We start from the raw sequence: 25659 nt of genomic DNA on the forward strand, positions 1-25659 counted from the left end.
AATAGGATCCAGAGATCCTATAATGAATTATTCGCAATATCTAGGATATAATCCAAAGTTACTCGATGTAAGATAAAACAGGAAAATGTTACCATGTGCAAGAGAAACAATGATAATCAATGAAGACAGGCCAAGATGACTCCAATTTAGAATAGCAGACACAGGATTTTAAAACTCTTATTACAAGTAAGGTCAAGCCCACAGAGAAAATATGCTCAAAATGAATTTAGAAAAATAGTAAATTTTAGAGAAATATAAATTACAAAAGAGAATTAAATGGAAATTCTAGAACTAGAGAGTACATCTAAAAAAAAAATTCACTGGCTAGGCTTAACAGATTTGATATGACAGAAGAGTCAATAAATTTGAATACTGATTAACAGAAATTATCAAATTTGAAAAAGAGAGAAAAAACTGAAAAAAAGAAAAAACAGTTTTGTGATCTGCAGGACAGTACCAAAAGGTCTAACATACATGTAACTGGAATCCCAGAATGAGTAGAGAGAAATGGGGCTGGGAAAAAATTTTTGAAGAAATAAGAGCTGAAAGTTTCCCAAATTTGGTAAAAGACATAAATTTATGGATTGAAAAACTTGGCAAACCTTGAGCAGAACAAAGAAAAACCACACCAAGGTACAACACAGCCAAACTGCTTAAAACCAAATACATATAAAGAGAAAAATCTTAAAATTAGCCAGGAAAAAAACAAAACCCATATTACATACATCATACATGGGAACAACATGAAGAAAGGTTGACTTCTCACCAGAAAAAATGGAGGCCAGAAAACACTGGAATGACATCTTCAAAATATTGAAAAGAAAATAAAGTCGACCTAGAATTTCAATATCCAGAAAATATCCCACAAAAATAAAGGAGGGGAAGAATAAATGCAAATTAAAAACATTTTCAGAAAAATGAAAACTAAGCAAAATCATCACCAGTCAACCTGCACTACAAAAATTGGTAAAGGATTTGATTTGGGCCAAAGGAGACATTCAGGAGGAATGAAGAGCACCAGAAATGGTAAGTAAGTGGGCAAATATAAAAGGCTTTTTCCTCTAAATTACTTTAATACAGTTAGCTGTTTAAAGCAAAAATTGTAACACTGTGTTGTGGGATTTATAGCACATATAGATATAAGGCATATGACAACTAGAGCAAAGACAGGGGATGGTAAATGGAATTATATAGTGGCAAGGTTCTTATATTTTACATGAAGGGGTACAACGTTAACTTAAAGAAGACTGAAAAGTTCAGGATATATATTGTAATTCTTATGTCAACCAAGCTCCCACAAAGTAATAGTACAAAGAGCAGTAGCTAAAAGAACAACAGAAAAGTTAAAACGGAATTGTAAAAAATACTCTATTAACCCGAAAGCAGGCAGGAAACAGAGGAAAAGAGAAACAAATAAAAAAAGTAGAACAGAAACAAACAGCAAAATGAAAAACTGAAATCCAACCACTTTAATAAATGCATTAAATATAAATGGAATAACCCTCCATGTAAAAAGCAGAGACTCCCAGACTGGATAAAAAGGAAGACCCAACTACATGCCATGCACAAGAAATACAATTTCCAGCAATATATAAAGAATAATATGTTGTGATCAAGAGGAATAGGAAATTGATTTAACACTGCAAAGTTAATAAATGTAATTCATCACAGTAACAGAATAAAGGAGGAAAAACCCTGGAAACATTCCACATGCCCATCAACAGAACACATAAACATCATATATTGTTGGAATACAACTTCGCAATTAAAAGAAGGAAAATGAAAAATTCACTGATACACACAATGACACGGATGAGTTTCAAAACCATTATGTTGGGTGAAAGAAGCCTTACACAGGAGAGTGCTTAGTATATGATTCTATTTATACATAAAATCCTACAACAGGCAAAACTAGTCCATGTTAAAAAAAAAAAATTAGAACAGTGGTTGCCTCTAGGTAATGGGGTTGGGTAATAGGAGTTTGGATTACACAGGTTTACACAGTTTAAACAACTGAATGCACCTTATACTCTGTAAATTTTTTTAAACCATAAACAAATATTAAAGTCTAGTTAATTATATGCACACTAAAATGTTTAGGGTTGAAGGGTACTGATGCCTGTAAGTTAATCTAAAATACATTTTAAAAAAAAGATCAATGAATGACTATAGATGTCATAAAGCAAATACAACAAAATATTGTAGAATTTAGGTGGTGGATATACGGGTGCTCATTGTATAATTCTTTCAAGATTTCTGCAGTTTAAAACTCAGGGACAGATCTTTTTAAATACAATTCCTTGCTACACTCCTTCAGATACACTCTGTGAACAAATTAGGTTCTCTCAAATATCAGAAACAGTAACCCTAGCTGTTTTAAACTTTTATTCCCTCTACACCCTTATTACAAAAAAGATTTAAAGCAGCTGTTAGCCTGTATTATGGTGATAGACTTTTAGGGTTGGAAGAAAGAGGCAATAAGACTTGCTTATACCTGTAAGTCCCAAACTTTAAATATTCGTTATCAACTTTTGAAATTCCTTAGGATTTAGGGGATTTTAGGTTGGAAATTTCTAATCTGGTCCAACTCCTCCTTTCCTAGGTATAACACATTTATTCATTAGAATTCTCTCCTCAAACTAGCACTGTAATACATTACACTATAATGTGTCTAATCAGTAAGGGAAGAAAGGTGGAAGTCTCCCAACCTACTCGTTGCCATGAGGAAAAGCTGATGATTTTGAAAGAGAAAAGTGGAGAAAAGCATGTACGAAGCAGTGCATACCTCCTGTTCTGCTTGATAAAGCTTGACGGTGATGTTCCTCTGGAAACCCACATCACTAGCATCATAAAACACCCCGAGGCTGGTAATAACGATTGGATAGAGAACTCGGAAGCTCACGCTGACAACTCGGTCCTCAGAGAGCCCTGATGAAGTGTCTTCCAAAAGACTGAATGCCTCAATTTCCTGATTCAAAACTAAGGAAGTAATGAGAAAAGGAGTTTTACATAATCAAACGAAAACAAACTTTTATTTTACTAATATGAAGTGGGCTTGATAGCAAAATCTAGATAATTATATGTTATATAATTCTCTCACAAATGGCAATACATTTTTAAAGTGCTTCAGAAATATGGCTGCTTCCAGAAAAAAAAAAAAAACCCTCATTTTGAAATTTAAGAATGAAGTTTTCAACCACATCTAAGTAAAATATTTAAGAACTACTTTAATAAACTTTTTTTATACACGTGTGCGTCTGTATGTATAAACGCTACAGGGGAATATAAAATTTAAAGGCATCTATTAGGAAAGGTTGGATAAATGGGGATAATAAAAACAGTACTAATTGCAGTCATAAACAATGAGTAAATTTAGCCTTGCTCTGCAAATTCCAAAAATCTCACGTCTTGTTGAGCAATTTCTGTGATGTCGGGCAATTATCACAGTACGAAAGTAACTGAAATCACTTCAAATAACAAGACAAGCACATCAAACACAGTAAGCATTTCTGACCACCTACTGTGTGCCACCTCCCATCATATTTAATCTTTACAACTACTCTATGTGGTTGTGACATTATCTCCAGTTTACAGATTAAGAAAATGAGGCCCAGAGATACATCTGATTAAGGTCACAGAAAGTGGCAGAGCCAGGAATCAAACCCAGATTTACTGACTTCTAATTCAGTGCTTTCTCTATCCCCCCAGAGATCTGTCTAATCAAAGCCAAAAACAGTCCTTTTTGGAAAAATTTCTCAATTACCATAAATGAATCAGGATAGATTACATGAAGCAGCTAATATGGCTGAGAATATCAGTGTCGCCTTGAGAAATAACATAAAAACTTATTTTAAAAGATTATTTTATCAAAGTTCTTTGTGTTTTTTAGAGCTGTGGTTTTCCAACTTTACAGATCACACAACCCAGTTAAAAACATTTGTACACATATTAATGTCATATTTATGTACAAAATATACACATATTAATGTCAGTTAATATATTCAATATTAATAAAGATTACATTTTTTTTTCAGATAAAAAGAAATCCTGTTTTCTTCCCATACCCCAGCAGATCATTTGGATCCCTACTTTAGAGTTCCTACAACGCTATTTTACACTTAGTGGATGCTCAATAAAATGTGACTAAATGGAATTGATGGCTCCTTCCCAATTACACACATGAGCAGGAGGGAAAAAAGGAGGACACAGATTTTGTCATGGGCTGGGGCAAGCACTGGCCAGAGAGTCTAGACTCCAAATATAGTGGATAATAACGAAAGTTTTTCTCTTTAATATACTCAGTAAATAGGATATCCAAAGTGAAGCATGTCCATTAAAGGCAGTAGGTTAAGCACATTGTAACACAACTATTTTCTACCTAAAACAAATGCACCTTGAACTTCAAGCTACCTGGACACAAGATAGCCTGCTATTAATCAAACTTCTATACACCCAAGAGTACCATGATGATTAATGTTCACGGCGACCTTAAGGTATTTAAATAAATCTAAATGCCATTTAAATTATCAAAGAGATAAAATTAGGTTCAATGGTAATTTAGTTATATCTATTTTTAAAAACTGGTAACCTAGGTATTATATATATGAAAATTTTCTATTAGTGAAAAACTCCACTCTTTTACCATTAATGAGTAATAGCACTTAAAATAGTAAAAGTCTGGTTAATCTAAAGGTAAGGTTTCTTAAAATTTGGTTTGGCTTGGTTTTGGATTTCAAACATAATTTGTTCTAGGCTACTCTTACATCATCAGTGATACAATATTTTATTAGGTTCATGGTCCCTTTGGGACCCCAGTGAAAGCTAAATCACCCTCTCCCCAGAAAAAAACAATCATACACAAAATTTTGCTTACACTGTTAACTAAATTCATAGACATCCTAAGTAAGAAACCTCTGCTTTACAATGCAGACCTGAAAATATGGTCCAATTTATTAAAAAATATGATTGCAACCCAATTTTATAAAAAGGCAGGTCCTTTAAAAATAACAATATTAAATACTGAACATGTCCCAGGAACTATTCTAAATATTTCATATGTATCAACGTATTTCATCCTCAAGTCAGTCCCTATAAGGTAAGTACTGTTTACCCCTGGTTTACAGATGACAAAACTGAGGCAGAGAGTAGTAAATAATTGTTCGAAGGTCATACAGCTAGAAAATGATGCAGCCTAGACTTAAAGCCAGGAGGCCTGACTCCAGAACCCACGCTCTTAACCATTACACTACTGCTGCCTACAAAGGCAAGGTGCATATAATTATAGAGGTGTGACAAATCTTAAACCACCTGAAGTCATAATCAGTACATTTAAGATTTGGGAGAGTTTCATCTCCCTTAGAACCACAGCTGAACATAATGGGAAATGCTAATAAATAAAGATATACAGGTATAGAGTTATCAACTTTCTAAAATTGGTTCCCTGGTAAAACGGAGAACCTAATTAGGATCACCTTTCTTCATCCTCATCAGAACTATCACAAAATTTTAACTGTAAGGAATAAAAAAATATTACTTGTATTTTCAATTTTTTTTACTATTTGTTTCTCTTGCAGAAGCTTAGGCAATAATTCTTAGAGAAAGCTGAGTCACAATATTTGTATCAAGGCTATTATAAACCAGCAGGCTGGTGAAATCAGCAGTTTTCCTTAAGTTTAAACTTCAGTAACTCAGGATTTGTCTATGCTTAAGGAATTTCCAGATGCGTTTGAATCATACTGAAAAATAAACTCTCCTGGATCCTAAAATTACATATCTATCTATGAAGAGTCTTCACAGATGCCCAGAGTGGTTAGTCTGTCAGGAAGGATGAAAGCTACATTTTGAGGCAAGTTTGATTTTAGTCCGCTAAAAGCAGACCACGGTACTATTCAGCTCAACAACTCTTCCTCAACATCAAACCTGTGCAGTAATCCCCCCTTCCCCAACCTGCCATCTGTGGTTTTGCTTTTCAGTTACCCACAGTTAACTGTGGTCCAAAAATATTAAATGGAAAATTCCAGAAATAATTCGTAAGTTTTAAACTGCATGCTGTCCTGAGCAGCATGATGAAATTTCATGCCATCCATCTCCACCCTGCCTGGCATGTGACCCATCCCTTTGTCCAGCATATCCCACCGGTGAGTCACATAGTAGCCACCTCAGTTGTCAGACCAACCCTCGAGGCATCACAGTGCTTGTGTTCACGTCACCCTTATTTTACTTAACTAAGGCCGCAAAGCGCAAGAGTGGTGATGCTGGCAATTCAGATATGCTAAAGAGAAGCCATGAAGTGCTTCCTTCAAGTGAATGGGTAAAAGTTCTCCACTTAATAAGGAAAAAAAAAAATCATATGCTGAGATTGCTAAGATCTACCGCAAGAATATTCTGTGAAGTTGTAAACAAGGAAAAAGAAATTTGTGCTAATTTTGCTGTCACACTTCAAACGGCCAAAGTTATGACTACGTGCAGGAAAAGTGCTTAAATGGAAAAGACATTAAATTTGTACAATAAGATATTTTGAGAGAGAGAGAGAGACCATATTCACATAAATTTTATTATAGTATGTTGTTGTAATTGTCCTATCTTACTATTACTTACTGTTATTAATCTCTTACTGTGCCTAATTTATAAATTAAACTTTATCATCGGTATGTACGAACAGGAAAAAACACAGTATACACAGGGCTTGGTTCTAGCAGGATTTCAGGCATCCACGGGGGGTCTTGGAATGTATCCCTCGTGGGTAAGGGAAGACCAGTGTATACAGCAGTCGTAAGGCTGAGGAAAAAGAAGACTTACCTGGATTCGTGATGTTGAGTAGTTTGCAGGAATAAGGATCTTCCCTGTCTTCCACAGGCACCTCACAGCCATGAGCACCTATTATGAACTTCACAAGCACACTGAGAGATGTGTTGGTATTAACATCAGTTACTGATCTTCACCTTGCACATGCATGTTTCCTCATGCCCATTTCAGAGCTTTTACTTTGAGACACTAGTATTTATTAGGATTAATAATAACTTTTTTTTTTTTTTTTTTTTTGCACGCGGTACGCGGGCCTCTCACTGTTGTGGCCTCTCCCATTGCGGAGCACAGGCTCTGGATGCACAGGCTCAGCGGCCACGGCTCACGGGCCCAGCCGCTCCGCGGCATGTGGGATCTTCCCGGACTGGGGCACGGACCCGTGTCCCCTGCATCGGCAGGCGGACTCTCAACCACTGCGCCACCAGGGAATCCCCTAACTTAATTCTTCTAGTCTAGCAAAAAGGGGGAACAGGCAAACTAGGAGCTGCTAACTACCAAGTGACTTATGTTTAAGCCCTCTACTGCAGGACTACATTAAAGCAGGAGTGAGTACGTTCGGCCTGGCCACCAGCAAATGCTCATGCCATTTAACAGCAAACTACGGTAAAGACAACTTCTCATGCCCACACGTAAAAACACATCTATACCTGCAATCTCCTTCACTCGCTTTCTTCTATTTCACAAAGTGTTCCTTTTGCTTGAGCAGTCTTTCTACCCCAGAAGAGGACCCCTCCTCTCGTAGACCTTGCTTCACTAGCCACCTGTAACCCATGGCTCCTTCCCTACACATTATAAATACGATGAAGTCTGACATTAATTTCTATCCACCGACCATCCGTCCTTGTCCCCATCACTTCCTTTACAGTGAAGTCCTACAAAGGTACATCTAAAACTGCAGCCTCTGGTTTCTCATTTCCCACTCATTTTATAAAATGGAAATTTTAGCTTCAGTACCCACCACTTGCACCGAGATGTCTACCACCAATACAACTAGCAATCTGCTGTTCAGTCAACAGACATTCTTCAACCCTTCCCTACTTGACTTCTCTGGGGCTCGACAATGCAGGTCTCCTTAGAAAGCTCTCTTTCTCCACGTGGCCCTGCTCAGTGGGATCCCTGGCTCTTCCTGCCCAGCTCATCCATTAGAGTGGATATTCCCCCAGGGCTTTGTCCTGGGATCCTTCTCACTCGACTCACTCTTTCCACTTGCTCTCCCTGGACAATTTCTATCCCCAAAGCTTCAACCAGCCTGGGAATGATTCCTGAATTAGCATCTCTAGTTTAGACCCAGCTTCTAAGGAAAAGATCCATGAATTCATCGTACATCTTCACCTATACGGCCCACAGACAGCTGTGTACTACAGCCTGCTCCCACTGGGTCATGAGGGCCAACTGCAAAATTTTCAAGAATTTTGTGAGCTGGTTATTAAGCACAGCTTTTATTAAAAATTAAATTTATAAACTTACAATTAATACATTAAAAACAAAGGAAATAAATGCTCAAATTCATCATTTCTTATTTATTTCTCTGTCATCTCTGATGTTATATGTATCCACTGTATCTGTATGATGGGGATATTATAATGGTGTGCCACTGCCTATCTTCCCCAACTCTGTGTTCAGAGACATCACATTAGTCGCTTGAAACTGGCCATGGTGGGAACACTTAAAGCATGGAAACTGGCAAGCACTACAAATAAGGGTTTGATTTATTGTTCTGTTGATTGTCTAGACTTAAAGTGATGGAGAAAATGTTAGTATTGCAGATCAAACTTAAAAATGTGACATGTTTGTGGCCATTCCATTGTGAATAGTACAAAAAATTGAGGAAATACTCTTCCATTGTTCAAAACCTATCATCTGATTCAGCAAAGACGTCACTTCATTGACTAAGAGTAGAGTTCTGTCACATACCTTAGTTGTCACTTTAGTCTTAATCTTTAAAGGAAATATTCATGTCAGAACTACACTCTCGTCAACCGCAGCCACAGGTTGGTTATAGACACAGAAGTCTGGCAAACAATGACGCATTCTGAGAATCAATATGGAAGTTATAATAGAGAGCATTATATACCTATTATCTGTCAATTATGTGCTCCAGTCTTCATATCAATAAAATTTATAATAAACATATACATACGTATAAGCATGCTTTTCTTCAGAGAGCCAGTAAATAAACATTTACCAGCACAGGTACATGCAGATACCTCAAACTCAACAAATCACAACTAAGCTCCTTCCCCAAGAAACCTGCTCTTCTCATCTAGTATCAATACATTTTGTCTTGATTGATGATTTCATTATTCTCCAAGTTAGAAAGCTAGCAACCATCCTAGACTCCTCTTCCTCGTTCTACATTCAATTACCTTATTTCCTTAAAAGGTCACCACTTTAGACAAGGACTGCTAAGGGGCTGAGCTAAATAGGTCTCACTGGCTCCCTGAACTCTCAACACGTTGTTCTGAACAATCTGGTCACTGCCTACCTCTAACAGTTGTAACAGTTATAAGCCCTCCCTTCTTTCCTTTTTATATGATAATCTTTCTCTGCTTCTCTTTCCTTCCCTAAGTGCTCTCTCTCACACTCACCCACAAACACATATACTCCCTACCCCATAATCTCTGCACTCCAGATACACAGAACTGTATGGAATTTCCCAAACACTCCAAGCTATTTTGTATCTATTTAATTCACAGCACATATAACATTTTATTACACTATTACATCTATTTCCTTCTACTAAACTCCAAGCCTCCATAAAGACTCAGGCTATATGGTATTTATCTATGTATTCTACTATACATAGTATACTACCTGTATACAGAGGATACTTAATAAATACTTGTGAAATTGACAACTTACAGCTTCACTACAAAGGCTTTTAATTAAACAGCATCCTTGAAATATATGTGGAGTCTGGCTCCTTCAGTGAAATGCAAGACCTGAAAGTAAGCCATAACCACAGAAATGAAAACGGTTTCTTTTACGAACGGCCAATTAAGGCAGAATACCTTTTATAAACAACTAGCATTTAGAATAAAAGTATAAACAGAAATGAATAAATGTGTTAAGTTATTGCAGATATTTACCAAATTTGTTTTTTTAAGCTATCTTCAATAGTTTTACTAGAGCCACAAAATTACTCTGCCCCAGGAAGAAGTTTCCGGCTAATATCTACTTTTATATAGGTATCCCATCATTTTTATAAAACAAATCAACAAGCTTACTAAATTTAAAGTAAGAATGCTATGATAACAAATAAATTACTGGTGAATGCCTGAATGTTAATTCTACTCATTATATTTAGCTCTGAGTCATTCCCTCAATAGTTTTTGAGTGTCCTACTCTGTGCCAAGTTAGGTTCAAGGTGCTGGAAATACATCAGTGAAAAAAGCTGAAGCCCCTATGATCATAAAACACAGTCCAGTGAGGAAAGACAATTTATAAATATACAACTAAATATAATAAACATGCTAGTTGGTGATATGTATCATAAAGAAAAATAAAGTCAAGTAAGGGAAGACAGAGTTGGAATAGCGCTATGATATCTAAACAGAGACCTGAAGAAAGTGAGGAAGTGAGCCATGAGGACATGCAGTGGAGGAATGGTACAGGCAGGGGGAACAGCAAGTGCAAAGGCCCTGAGGCAGGAGCACATTTAGGGTACTGAAGCACAGTGAGGAGGCCAGGGCAGGAAAGTAGATGTAGATAAGGTCAAAGACCACAGTAAAGACCTGGGATTTCACTCTGAGCAAGAAGAGAAGTCAGTGGAGGAATATGAACAGAAAACTGACATAATTTGACTAATTTTAAAAGGATCACTCTGGCCACTGTATGGAAAATAAAACACAGGGGATCAAAGGTGGAAGCAGGAAATTCAGATACGGAGGCTTCTGCAATAATCTAGGTGAGGGATAATGGTGGCCTAGACCACGATGGTGGTTCTGATAGCTGTGGTAAAGGTGTTGAGAAGTTGGATTCTGGATACAACGTAAGGTAGCGCCGAGAAGATACACTAATGGATCCAATATGAGACAAAGAAAGATCAAGATAACACTGTACTGTAAATTGTAAAAACCTCATATTTTCCTGACACCTCAACATCCCCACAAACAGGCTGAAGCATCCCGCCCCGATGACCAGGTCTACTCGGGTGACAAGGCTGGTCCCTGCCACAAGTTCCCCTTCTTGCCCTCCCCTGACAGTGACCCTGTGACATTCAAACCCAACAGTGAAATACCTCGCACCTTCTCCTTGTCCTCTCCACCCTGACCCCAAATAAAGACCCCTGCCCACGGGTCCTCACTCTCTCTCGGCTCCCTGCCTGCTTCGGTGAGCCCGCTCCTTGGACCCTCTTCCCATTTGGCCCCCTGTGTGGTGTGCCGGGCCTCCGTCTCTAGAACCTGTGAGCATGACAGATCCTTTCACTTCCAATGCCTCTCCCAGTGTAATTCCCATTGCCGTGCTGGAGCGACCCTTACAGACGCAATAAAGGGGACTTACTCCTCCACTCACAGCTCAGACACCAAAGTTTTCATCTGAGCAACTGCAAGAGATGGGTCATTACTTTCTGAGATGGGAAAGGCTAGAGGAAGTGCAGGTTTTCAAGGTGGTTCTGATGGTAGTGATGACTCCGAGGCCTTTTTTTCACTTGCTGGGTAATAGGTTCTATTATCATTGCGATCCTGAACTAGAGAAACCTGTCTTGAAAAGGAATGAAAGCTGCTATGAGTGGCTCAAGGGGAAGATGGTGGAAGAGTAAGACGCGGAGATCACCTTCCTCCCCACAGATACATCAGAAATACATCTACATGTGGAACAACTCCTACAGAACACCTACTGGACTCTGGCAGAAGACCTCAGACCTCCCAAAAGGCAAGAAACTCCCCACGTACCTCGGTAGGGCAAAAGAAAAAAGAATAAACAGAGACAAAAGAATAGGGACAGGACCTGCACCAGTGGGAGGGAGCCGTGACGGAGGAAAGGTTTCCACACACTAGGAGCCCCTTTGCGGGCGGAGACTTGGGTGGAGTAGGGGGGAAGCTTCGGAGCCGCGGAGGAGAGCACAGCCACAGGGGTGCGGAGGCCAAAGCGGAGAGATTCCCGCACAGAGGATCGGTGCCGACCAGCACTCACCTGCCCGAGAGGCTTGTCTGCTCATCCGCCGGGATGGGCGGGGCTGGGAGCTGAGGCTCGGGCTTCGGTCAGAGTGCAGGGAGAGGACTGGGGTTGGCGTTGTGAACACAGCCTGCATGGGGTTAGTGCACCACGGCTAGCCGGGAGGGAGTCCGGGAAAAGTCTGGACCTGCCGAAGGGGCAAGAGACTTTTTCTTCCCTCTTTGTTTCCTGGTGTGCGAGGAGAGGGGATTCAGAGCACTGCTTAAAGGAGCTCCAGAGACGGGCGCGAGCCCCGGCTAACAGCGCGCACCCCAGAGACGGGCATGAGATGCTAAGGCTGCTGCTGCCGCCACGAAGAAGCCTGTGTGCGAGCACAGGTCACTGTCCACACCTCCCCTCCCCGGAGCCTGTGCAGCGCGCCACTGCCAGGGTCCCGGGATCCAGGGACAACTTCCCCGGGAGAACGCACGGTGCGCCTCAGGCCGGTGCAACATCACGCTGGTCTCTGCCGCCGCAGACTCGCCCCATATCCGCACCCCTCCCACCCCCTGGCCTGAGTGAGCCAGAGTCCCCAAAGCAGCTGCTCCTTTAACCCGTCCTGTCTGAGCGAAGAACAGACGCCCTCCCGCGACCTACACGCAGAGGCGGGGCCAAATCCAAAGCTGAGCCCCGGGAGCTGTGCGAACAAAGAAGAGAAAGGGAAATCTCTCCCAGAAGCTTCAGAAGCAGCAGATTAAAGCTCCACAATCAACTTGATGTGCCCTGCATCTGTGGAATACCTAAACAGACAATGAATCATCCCAAATTGAGGAGGTGGACTTTGAGAGCAAGATTTATTATTTTTTCCCCTTTTCCTTTTTGTGAGTGTGTATGTGTATGCTTCTGTGTGAGATTTTGTCTGTATAGCTTTGCTTCCACCATTTGTTCTAGGGTTCTATTCATCCGTTTTTGTTTTTTTTTTACTTTAAAATTTTTTTTTCTTAATAATTATTTTTAATAACTTTATTTTATTTTATCTTACTTTATTTTCTTTTATTCTCTTTCTTTTTTTCTTTCTTTCTTTCATTCTTTCTACTTTTTCTCCCTTCTATTCTGAGCGTGTGGATGAAAGGCTCTTGGTGCTGCAGCTGTGCCTCTGAAGTGGGAGAGCCAACTTCAGGACACTGGTCCACAAGAGACCGCCCAGCTCCACGTAATATCAAACGGCGAAAATCTCCCAGAGAGCTCCATCTCAACACCAACACCCAGCTTCACTCAACGACCAGCAAACTACAGTGCTCGACACCCTATGCCAAACAACTAGCAAGACAGGAACACAAGCCCACCCATTAGCAGAGATGCTGCCTAAAATCATAATAAGGCCACGACACTCCAAAACACACCACCAGACGTGGACCTGCCCACCAGAAAGACAAGATCCAGCCTCATCCACCAGAAAACAGGCACTAGTCCCCTCCACCAAGAAGCCTACACAACCCACTGAACCAACTTTAACCACTGGGGACAGACACCAAAAACAACGGGAACTACGAACCTGCAGCCTGCAAAAAGGAGACCCCAAACACAGTAAGATAAGCAAAATGAGAAGACAGAAAAACACACAACAGATGAAGAAGCAACATAAAAACCCACCAGACCTAACAAATGAAGAGGAAATAGACAGTCTACCTGAAAAAGAATTCAGAATAATGATAGTAAAGATGATCTAAAATCTTGGAAATAGAATAGACAAAATGCAAGAAACATTTAACAAGGACCTAGAAGAACTAAAGATGAAACAAGGAACGATGAATAACACAATAAATGAAATTAAAAATACCCTAGGGCTTCCCTGGTGGTGCAGTAGTTGAGAGTCCGCCTGCCGATGCATGGGACACAGGTTCGTGCCCCGGTCCGGGAGGATCCCACATGCTGCAGAGCAGCTGGGCCTGTGAGCCATGGCCGCTGAGCCTGCACGTCTGGAGCCTGTGCTCCATAACGGGAGAGACCACAACAGTGAGAGGCCTGTGTACAGAAAAAAACAAACAAACAAACTCTAGAAGGGATCAATAGCAGAATAACTGAGGCAGAAGAACGGATAAGTGACCTGTTAGATAAAATAGTGGAAATAACTACTGCAGAGCAGAATAAAGAAAAAAGAATGAAAAGAACTGAGGACAGTCTCAGAGACCTCTGGGACAACATTAAACGCACCAACATTCGAATTATAAGGGTTCCAGAAGAAGAAGAGAAAAAGAAAGGGACTGAGAAAATATTTGAAGAGGTTATAGCTGAAAACTTCCTTAATATGGGAAAGGAAATAGTTAATCAAGTCCAGGAAGCACAGGGAGTCGCATACAGGATAAATCCAAGGAGAAACACTCCAAGACACATATTAATCAAACTGTCAAAAATTAAATACAAAGAAAACATATTAAAAGCAGCAAGGGTAAAACAACAAATAACACACAAGGGAATCCCCATAAGGTTAACAGCTGATCTTTCAGCAGAAACTCTGCAAGCCAGAAGGGACTGGCAGGACATATTTAAAGTGATGAAGGAGAAAAACCTACAACCAAGATTACTCTACCCAGCAAGGATCTCATTCAGATTTGATGGAGAAATTAAAACCTTTACAGACAAGCAAAAGCTGAGAGAGTTCAGCACCACCAAACCAGCTTTACAACAAATGCTCAAGGACCTTCTCTAGGCAAGAAACACAAGAGAAGGAAAAGACCTACAATAACAAACCCAAAACAATTAAGAAAATGGGAATAGGCACATACATATCAATAATTACCTTAAATGTAAATGGATCAAATGCTCCCAACAAAAGACACAGATTGGCTGAATGGATACAAAAACAAGACCCATATATACGCTGTCTACAAGAGACCCACTTCAGACCTAGAGACACATACAGACTGAAAGTGAGGGGATGGAAAAAGATATTCCATGAAAATGGAAACCAAAAGAAAGCTGGAGTAGCAATTCTCATATCAGACAAAATAGACTTTAAAATAAAGGCTATTACAAGAGACAAAGAAGGCCACTACATAATGATCAAGGGATTGATCCAAGAAGAAGATATAACAATTGTAAATATTTATGCACCCAACATAGGAGCACCTCAATACATAAGGCAAATACTAACAGCCATAAAAGGGGAAATCGACAGTAACACATTCATAGTAGAGGACTTTAACATCCCACTTTCACCAATGGACAGATCATCCAAAATGAAAATAAATAAGGAAACACAAGCTTTAAATGATAAATTAAACAACTGATATTTATAGGACATTCCATCCAAAAACAATAGAACACACATTTTTCTCAAATGCTCATGGAACATTCTCCAGGACAGATCATATCTTGGGTCATAAATCAAGCCTTGGTAAATTTAAGAAAATTGAAATTGTGTCAAGTATCTTTTCCGACCACAACGCTATGAGACTAGATATCAATTACAGGAAAAGATCTGTAAAAAATACAAAGACATGGAGGCTAAACAATACACTACTTAATAACCAAGTGATCACTGAAGAAATCAAAGAGGAAATCAAAAAATACCTAGAAACAAATGACAATGGAGACACGATGACCCAAAACCTATGGGAGGCAGCAAAAACAGTTCTAAGAGGAAAGTTTATAGCAATACAATCCTACCTTAAGAAACAGGAAAACATCTCGAATAAACAACCTAATCTTGCACCTAAAGCAATTAGAGAAAGAAGAACAAAAAAACCCCCAAAGTTAGCAGAAGGAAAGAAATCATAAAGAGCAGATCAGAAATAAATGAAAACGAAATGAAAGAAATGATAGCAAAGATCAGTAACACTAAAAGCTGGTTCTTTGAGAAGATAAACAAAATTGATAAACCATTAGCCAGACTCATCAAGAAAAAAAGGGAGAAGAGTCAAATCAATAGAATTAAAAATGAAAAAGGAGAACAACTGACACTGCAGAAATACAAAAGATCATGAGAGATTACTACAAGCAACTCTATGCCAATAAAATTAACAACCTGGAAGAAATGGACAAATTCTTAGAAATGCACAACCTGCCAAGACTGAATCAGGAAGAAATAGAAAATATGAACAGACCAATCACAAGCACTGAAATTGAAACTGTGATTAAAAATCTTCCAACAAACAAAAGACCAGGACCAGGTGGCTTCACAGGCGAATTCTATCAAACACTTAGAGAAGAGCTAACACCTATCCTTCTCAAACTCTTCCAAAATATAGCAGATGGAGGAACACTCCCAAACTCATTCTATGAGGCACCATCACCCTGATACCAAAACCAGACAAGGATGTCACAAAGAAAGAAAACTACAGGCCAATATCACAGATGAACACAGATGCAAATATCCTCAACAAAATACTAGCAAACAGAATCCAAGACCACATTAAAAGGATCATACACCATGATCAAGTGGGGCTTATTCCAGGAATGCAAGGATTCTTCAGTATACGCAAATCAATCAATGTGATACACCATATTAACAAATTGAAGGAGAAGAACCATATGGTCATCTCAATAGATGCAGAGAAAGCTTTCGACAAAATTCAACACCCACTTATGGTAAAAACCCTTCAGAAAGTAGGCAAAGAGGGAACTTTCCTCAACATAATAAAGGTCATATATGACAAACCCACAGCCAACATCGTGCTTAATGGTGAAAAACTGAAAGCATTTCCACTAAGATCAGGAACAAGACAAGGTTGCCCACTCTTACCACTCTTATTCAACATAGTTTTGGAAGTTTTAGCCACAGCAATCAGAGAAGAAAAGGAAATAAAAGGAATCCAAATCGGAAAAGAAGAAGTAAAGCTGTCACTGTTTGCAGATGACATGATACTATACATATAGAATCCTAAAGATGCTACCAGAAAACTTCTAGAGCTAATCAATGAATTTGGTAAGGTAGCAGGATACAAAATTAATGCACAGAAATCTCTTGCATTCCCATACACTAATGATGAAAAATCTGAAAGTGAAATCAAGAAAACACTCCCATTTACCACTGCAACAAAAAGAATAAAATATCTAGGAATAAACCTACCTAGGGAGACAAAAGACCTGTATGCAGAAAATTATAAGACACTGATGAAAGAAATTAAAGATGATACAAAGAGATGGAGAGATATACCATGTTCTTGGATTGGAAGAATCAACATTGTGAAAATGACTCTACTACCCAAAGCAATCTACAGAGTCAATGCAATTCCTATCAAACTACCATTGGCATTTTTCACAGAACTAGTACAAAAAAATTTCACAATTTGTATGGAAACACAAAAGACCCCGAATAGCCAAAGCAATCTTGAGAACGAAAAACAGAGCTAGAGGAATCAGGCTCCCTGACTTCAGACTATACTACAAAGCTACAGTAATCAAGACAGCATGGTACTGGAACAAAAAAAGAAATATAGATCAATGGAACAGGATAGAAAGCCCAGAGATAAACCCACACACTTATGGTCACCTTATCTTTGATAAAGGAGGCAGGAATGTACAGTGGAGAAAGGACAGCCTCTTCAATAAATGGTGCTGGGAAAACTGGACAGGTACAAGTAAAAGTATGAGATTAGAACACTCCCTAACACCGTACATGAAAATAAGCTCAAAATGGATTAAAGGCCTAAATGTAAGGTCAGAAACTATCAAACTCTTAGAGGAAAACATAGGCAGAACACTCTAGGACATAAATCACAGCAAGATCCTTTTTGACCCACCTCCTAGATAGATGGAAATAAAAACAAAAATAAACAAATGGGACCTAATGAAACTTCAAAGCTTTTGCACAGCAAAGGAAACCATAAACAAGACAAAAAGACAACCCTCAGAAAGGGAGAAAATATTTGCAAATGAAGCAACTGACAAAGGATTAATCTCCAAAATTTACAAGCAGCTCATGCAGCTCAATAATAAAAAAACAAACAACCCAATCCAAAAATGGGCAGAAGACCTAAATAGACATTTCTCCAAAGAAGATATACAGATTGCCAACAAACACATGAAAGAATGCTCAACATCATTAATCATTAGAGAAATGCAAATCAAAACTACAATGAGATATCATCTCACACCAGTCAGAATGGCCATCATCAAAAAATCTACAAACAATAAATGCTGGAGAGGGTGTGGAGAAAAGGGAACACTGTTGCACTGGTGGTGGGAATGTGAATTGGTTCAGCCACTATGAAGAACAGTATGGAGGTTCCTTAAAAAACTACAAATAGAACTACCATATGACCCAGCAATCCCACTACTGGGCATATACCCTGAGAAAACCATAATTCAAAAAGAGTCATGTACCAAAATGTTCATTGCAGCTCTATTTACAATAGCCAGGAGACGGAAACAACCTAAGTGTCCATCATCGGATGAATGCATAAAGAAGATGTGGCACATATATACAATGGAATATTACTCAGTCATAAAAAGAAACGAAATTGAGTTATTTGTAGTGAGGTGGATGGACCTAGAGTCTGTCATACAGAGTGAAGTAAGTCAGAAAAAGAAAGACAAATACCGTATGCTAACACATATATATGGAATCTAAGAAAAAAAAATGTCATGAAGAACCTAGGGGTAAGACAGGAATAAAGACACAGACCTACTAGAGAATGGACTTGAGGATATGGGGAGGGGGAAGGGTAAGCTGTGACAAAGTGAGAGAGTGGCATGGACATATATACACTATGTATAGCTAGTAGGAAGTAGCCGCATAGCACAGGGAGATCAGCTCGGTGCTTTGTGACCACCTAGAGGGGTGGGATAGGGAGGGAGATGCAAGAGGGAAGAGATATGGGAACATATGTATATGTATAACTGATTCACTTTGTTATAAAGCAGAAACTAACATACCATTGTAAAGCAATTATACTCCAATAAAGATGTTAAAAAAAAAAGCTGCTATGAGTAAGATAGGAAATCTATAAATGTTCACTACTGGTGACAAGAAAATTCACAATTGTGATTCCCCCGTATAGCTACTCAGTCACAAGCATGCCAGCTGAATGCAATCCTGAGGGCCTTCTCTGCTTATCAGTGACTTCGCATAAGCAGAGAAGAATCGTCACATAACTAGAAGTCCAGACTTCCATGCTTCACTTCCACTAGTCCCTCACTATATAATCTTCAGAGGCTGCTTTCCCTGAGAAGACTAAGGCCTTGCATCCTAACCAACAACCGAGCCATCTAATGTCAACGTGTGACGTGCTACCCGAGCTCAGGCCTGGAAGGGTGGTTGGCAAAAAGAGTATGGCAAACTATACAAACCGCAGAGCACACACAACCAAATGATACAGAGCTGAATAACATTAAGTATATCTCTTTTGGCTTAAAATCTTGGTTAAATTTACTTTTTGGGCTCAACTACGTGGAGGAAAAGCAAAATGAAACAGTTATTTCTGAGGAAAAGAGGTCACATATCTGAATTAACATCTCTGACTCTCCAAGAAGAGATTTTTCAGAACACTTATTCAATACGTCACGCAAGGTGTGAACTCAAGAAACCTACCGTTGGGGCTTCCCTGGTGGTGCAGTGGTTAAGAATCTGCCTGCCAATGCAGGGGACATGGGTTCAAGCCCTGGTCCGGGAAGATCCTACATGCCGCGGAGCAACTAAGCCCGTGTGCCACAACTACTGAGCCTGTGTGCCACAACTACTGAGCCCATGCGCTGCAACTACTGAAGCCTGCACACCTGGAGCCCGTGCTCCACAACAAGAGAAGCCACTGCAATGAGAAGCCTGCGCACTGCAACGAAGAGTAGCCCCCACTCGCCACAACTGGAGAAAGCCCACGTGAAGCAACAAAGATCCAATGCAGCCAAAAAAAAAAAAAAAAAGGAACGTACCGTTGACTTAATGCTGGGTGTTGTACTAAATGCTTCAGCCAGGTGCTTCTTATCACATTGCGAAGTTCATGGTTATTGCGGGCTGACAGCACACCAACTACCACATCATAATGACTAGATTTCCACTGGGGAAGTAAGGCCAACTGATCTAGAAATAAGCAATAGTAAATCAGAAATGTCATTTCTCAATTACTGTTAAGTTCAATATGTAACATAAAAATGTTTATTACAAGGTAATATAAATATATGTTCATATTTGCAGAAAATACAAATAAATACAAAGAATAAAAACCCTAAAGCACTCATAAAACTCACCATCCAGAGATAACCACTACTAACATTTTGGTGCAGAGTCTTTTTGCTTCCACACCTATGTATGTATTCGTGCTTACCCAAGTACATATGTAAATTCTTGAAAACAAGTAAGACTTTTCTGATAAGAATCAGTTTGGAAGGTCAATGTGGCATAAACCATACAATAGTAGGCAGTAAGAGCCAATTATAAAATGCTGGCTTTTTATTTTAGCTATAAAAGTTATTTAACTCCTTGAGCCTCAGTTTCCTTAAGTAGAAATGGGTGTAATAATACTTCTCATAGAGTTGCAAAAATTAAATGATATAATGTGTATAAAGGTTCTGGTTTGGTAGCAGGCAAAGAGTGGGCATTCAATGGCAACTAACAACAACAACAACAAATGTGCTGTCAAAGGTGAAGTCCTACATGAATATTAGTTATTAAGTTTGGGAGATGAAGTTGAAGGACTACCATGCTGGAAAGAATCAGAACTCTTATTCATGCCAATAAATTCTACAGCCAGCAAATATTTATCACTTGAATAGTGCAAAGGATGAAGGAGGGGAAACGTTTCTAGTTAAAAAAAAAAAAAAAAAAAAAAAAAATCAAGGAACAAGTCATTTTTTACTATCATATTTAATGGACAGGATTACATTTTTAAAATATGTCCTTAGAGGGAGTTCCCTGGTGGCCCAGTCGTTGGAATTCCAGGCTTTCACTGCTGTGGCCCCAGTTCAATCCCTGGTCAGGGAACCGAGATCCCACAAGATGCACACCACCCCCACCCCAAAAAACTGTCCTTAGAGAAAGATAGAGGGAAGGATACTTTGTCCCTGTTTTTCATCACCAGTTTCAAAGCTTGAGAGCTACAAGCTAATATATAGCTCTCATTAGGGATCCCATTTCATCTTTCTTCAGCGGTGGAAACTGATCCCACAATGTTTCCAAAAATAAATTACTGCAGGCCACAGAGCTTTACTGTATTAAATGAAATGTTTTTATATGCCATAGAATCTAGGTATTCAAAAGACAACAAAGACATGTTGATATTTCTTCAAGGGAGAATAATTTAAATGCTTATGTAAAATTGGCAGTGAAAACCTAGTCCCTCCCCCGACTTTTTCACAGAGAAATATTAGCAGTAAGCACATTTTATAGACAGGAGTGAGGAAAATGCAGTAACCAGACATATCTGACATTGATTCTACAGCCAACATGCTGCACAGTATCAGTAAGAAGTTACTTAAATCCTTGTGACTCGGTTTCCTAATCAGAGAAAGTTGATACCGAAAACAGTCTTTTAGATACTCTATTTCATCTGTTTCAAAATGTCTTCTCAAAAGATTAAAAAGCTTTAAAAGATTAGAAGAGCAAAAATTATATGCATCCCAAATGCCTCATTTATCTGACTTCATGAGAAAACAAGGTTGCTGCACAAAAGTAAAATTTCAAAATAACTGAAACATCCCTTTAAATGCCAAACATCACTACCTTATTTTTGACGGGTAATCAAAATAAATCTTTTAGAGATGGATTACATGAAACATCATTTAACCTTTTCTTAATGACAAAATCTTTTTAAAATTTTTCTCAAATTTCTCTCTTTATCATTAATTCTAGTCGCAGCTTCAGTTCAAATTCTTACCTTTCACCTGGACCTACAAGGCTATCCTAATAGTTCCTCCCAGACTTCTCCATGAGATTTTTCTAAAAATAAATAAATCAATAGACACGAAGATAACCATGTGGTATGCGAAAGCCTCATGGATTATCGCTGAAAAGTACTTTTTCATCTTATTCCCCCTCTCTCTGCCACTGCCAATCCTCTCTGCTTCTCATCCACATCTCAGCTGCCTCTATTGAACTGTGTTACTTTTTACATGCACTTCTCTTTTTATTGCAGAAGAGAAGTACATGGCAGATTCTGGCCTTTTAGAGAATTTCTACTTCCATAAATACTGAAAAATAGGTTTTTAAAGCCTCAACCAAAAAACTGTTAGAACTAATAAACAAATTCAGTAAAGTTACAGGATACATAATCAATATACAAAAATCAGCTGTATTTCTACACAGTAATAAACTATCAGAAAGAGAAATTATGAAAACTCCCAATTTCAATCACATCAAACAGAATAAATACCTAGGAATAAATTTAACCAAGGAGGTAAAAGACCTGTACACTGAAAAGTATAAGACATTGATGAAATAAATTGAAGAATACAGAAACAAAAGATATTCCATGCTTGCTAATAATAATATTGTTAAAATGTCCATACTAGCTAAAGCAATCTACAGATACAGTGCAACCTCTATCAAAATTCCAATGTCATTTTTCAGAAATAGAAAAAAAAAAAATCCTAAAATTTGTATGGAACCACAATGACCTCGAAAAGCCAAAGCAATCTAGAGAAAGAAGAACAAAGCTGGAAATACCATGCTTCCTGGTTTCAAACCATATTATGAAGCTACAGTACTGGCATTAAAACAGACACACAGGTCAACAGAACAGAATAGAGAGCCCAGAAGTAAACCCATGCGTATATGGTCAATCCATTTACAACAAAGGAACCAAGAATATACAGCAGGGAAAGGACAATCTCTTAGATAAATGACGTTGGGAAAACTGGACAGCCACGTGCAAAAGCATGAAACTGAGCCAACTAACTTATGCCATACACAAAAATCAACTGAAAATGGATTAAAAACTTGAATGTAAGACCTGACACCATAAAACTCCTATAAGAAAACATAGGCAGTAAGTTCCTTGACATTGGTCTTGGCAATAATTTTTTTAGATTTGACACTGAAAGCAAAGGCAACAATAGCAAAAATAAGTAAGTGAGACTACATCAAACTAAAAAGCTTCTGCACAGCAAAGAAAACTATCAGCAAAATGAAAAGACAACCTACCAAATAGGAGAAGATATTTACAAATCATATATCTGATTAATAACCAAGATATACAAAGAACTCATACAACCCAATACCAAAAAACAAAGAATCCCATTTAAAATTCGGTAGAGGATCTGAATAGACATTTTTCCAAAGAAGACATGCAGACTGCCATCAGGTACATGAAAAGGTGCTCAAAATCACTAATCATCAGGGAAATGCAAATCAAAACCACTATGAAACATCACCACACCTCTTAGAATGCCTATTATGAAAAAGATAAGAAATAACAAGTGTTGGCGAGAAGGTGGAGAAAAGGCAACCCTCATGCACTGTTGGTGTGAAAGTAAATTGATGCAGCCACTAAAATATGAAAAACAGTATGGAGGTTCCTCAAAAAATTAAAAACAGAACTACCATATGATCCAGCAAAACCACTTCTGGGTATTTACCTGAAGGAAATGAAAACATTCACTAGAAAAGACATATGAATGGGGATGATATGCATGATAGTGAACATGGGGATGTTCACTGCAGCACTATTTACAATAGCCAAGACATGGCAGTAACCTAAGTGTCCACTGATGGATGAAGGAATACAGAAAATGTGTTCTTTATACACAATGGAATATTATTCAGCCATAAAAAAGAAGGAAATCTTGCCATTTGCAACCATGTGGACAGACCCTGAGGGCATTACGCCAAGTGAAATAAGTTGGACAAAGACAGGCTGATACCATATGAACTCATTCATATGTAGAATCTAAAACAAACAAAACACCAAACTCATAAATACAGAGAACAGAGTGGTGTTTGCCAGAGGCTGGGTGTAGAGGGTAGGCATAGTGGGTAAAAGGGGTGAAAAGGTACAAACTTCCAGTTATAAAATAAATAAGTCATGGGGATGTAACATACAGCATGGTGACAACAGTTAACAAGACGGTATTGCAGGGAATTCCCTGGCGGTCCAGTGGTTAGGATTCTGGGCTTTCCCTACCGTGGCCCGAGTTCAATCCCTGTTTGGGGAACTGAGATCCCGCAAGCCGCACAGCATGACCCCCCACACACACACCAAAACAACAACAACTGTACTGTATTTAAATGTTGCTAAAGAGAGTGGGTCTTAAAAGTTCTCATCACAGGAAAAAAAATTTGTAACTGTGTGTGGTGACAGATGTTAACTATACATACTGTGGTGATCATTACAGAATATATACATGTATCACATCATTATGCTGCACACCTGAAACTAATGTAATTTGTCAATTATATCTCAATTTTTTTAAATACTGGTTTCTTCTGCCACATACCATCAATGTAAATCAGTCCAACAGACCTGTGAGTCGTGTGTCACACAGTATAAAACTCAAAGTGGAGAGTTCCCTGGTGGTCTAGTGGTTAGGATTCACCGCTTTCACTGCTGTGGTCCAGGTCCGATCCCTGGTTGGGGAACCGTGATCCCGCAAGCCACGTGGCACAGCCAAGATTAAACAAACCAACCAACAAACAAACAAGCAAAAACTCCTCAAAGTGGATGCTGTGTAAGAATGCTGCCCAGCTTTCCAGTTCCCCCACTAAACTTTCGTCATCCTCTGCTCAATGTTGCAAGTACAGGGAACCTAGTTTGATTCTGGTGTCTGAAAACAGGAAACAAAAACAAAAACAAAAAAAACTAAGAAGTGAACATGAGACAAAGAATAAAGATAATTCACAGAAAAAGAAATGCAAATACCCAACAAACCTATAAAAAACGGTTCAACTTCACTAGAAGTCAAGTTTGAATTACAGCAATAATAAGACACCAGTTTTCTCCTACATTCAAACTGACAAATATTTTCTTAAATGATAATACCCAAATGACTGATGTTTTGATAGAGGTAGTTTTTTCAAGGAAATGGCTACTCTCCTATGTTGCTAATAGGAATGTAAGTTGGTATAGTATTCTGCAGTAAATTTTGCCAATATACATCAAATACCTCAGAATTGTATAACTTTTGTCCTTGGCTAAGAATATAGGCTAAGGAAATCATCAGTGATGCACTAAAAGATCTCTATTCATCAGTGTCGTTTCTTAATAGGGAAAAACTGCAAAATACATGAATGCACAAATAAGGCATCAGTTACATAAATTATGGTGTATGTATATGCTAGAATACTATACAGACATTAAAATTGTTTTAAGCATTTCATTAAATGCTGTTCTACATCTTATTAAGTTAGATAAGCAGGCTGTAAGAACTATGTACATACTATTTGGTTCCACTTATATAAAGTACAAAGCAGGCAAATCTCTGCCACTGAAGATCAGGATCATGGGTACCACTCCTGACAGTGATAAGAAGGGAGCATAAAGGAAGCTTCTAAGGTGTTGGTAGTTTTCCTGTTTTTAATTTGCGTGCTGATTAGCTGGATGATTCAGTTTGTGAAACTACATCAAGCTCACATTTACGTGCACTTTTCTGAATGTACATTATATATCAAAAAAAATTTTTTAATACTAAATAATTCCCCCGACCATGTTTTATATGTATTGATACATTCAAACATTGCCCAGTATAGATCATTTTTCTTTCCTTTTTTAAAAATAATTTCAAAATTTTTCTTTGTAAAGTAAAATTTGTAAATTTTTACTTTACTTTGTAAAGTAAAATTTGTTTTATTTTTATAAGAAAAAATGTAAATCGTGGAATGTGAACGAT

General features: G+C 38.5%; 1 protein-coding gene across 8 annotated transcripts in view; it reads right to left on the reverse strand.

Annotated features, from left to right (window-relative positions):
- B3GALNT2 (beta-1,3-N-acetylgalactosaminyltransferase 2) overlaps window positions 1–25659 on the reverse strand; it is a 57503-nt gene that overhangs the window by 25759 nt on the left and 6085 nt on the right. For all 8 annotated transcript variants that reach the window (XR_004346172.1, XM_032608072.1, XM_032608078.1 and 5 more), the window contains exons 2-4: window positions 19774–19921; window positions 6799–6899; window positions 2786–2979 (exon numbers count right to left, since the gene is read on the reverse strand). Coding sequence is in view for 7 of the 8 variants with exons in the window: in XM_032608072.1 (XP_032463963.1) it covers window positions 2786–2979; window positions 6799–6899; window positions 19774–19921 (443 nt within the window). In the remaining variant the exon portion in view is untranslated. The remainder of the gene's footprint in view (window positions 1–2785; window positions 2980–6798; window positions 6900–19773; window positions 19922–25659) is intronic.

Source organism: Phocoena sinus, chromosome 16, assembly GCF_008692025.1.
Source record: "Phocoena sinus isolate mPhoSin1 chromosome 16, mPhoSin1.pri, whole genome shotgun sequence".
Classification (NCBI taxonomy): Eukaryota; Metazoa; Chordata; class Mammalia; order Artiodactyla; family Phocoenidae; genus Phocoena; species Phocoena sinus.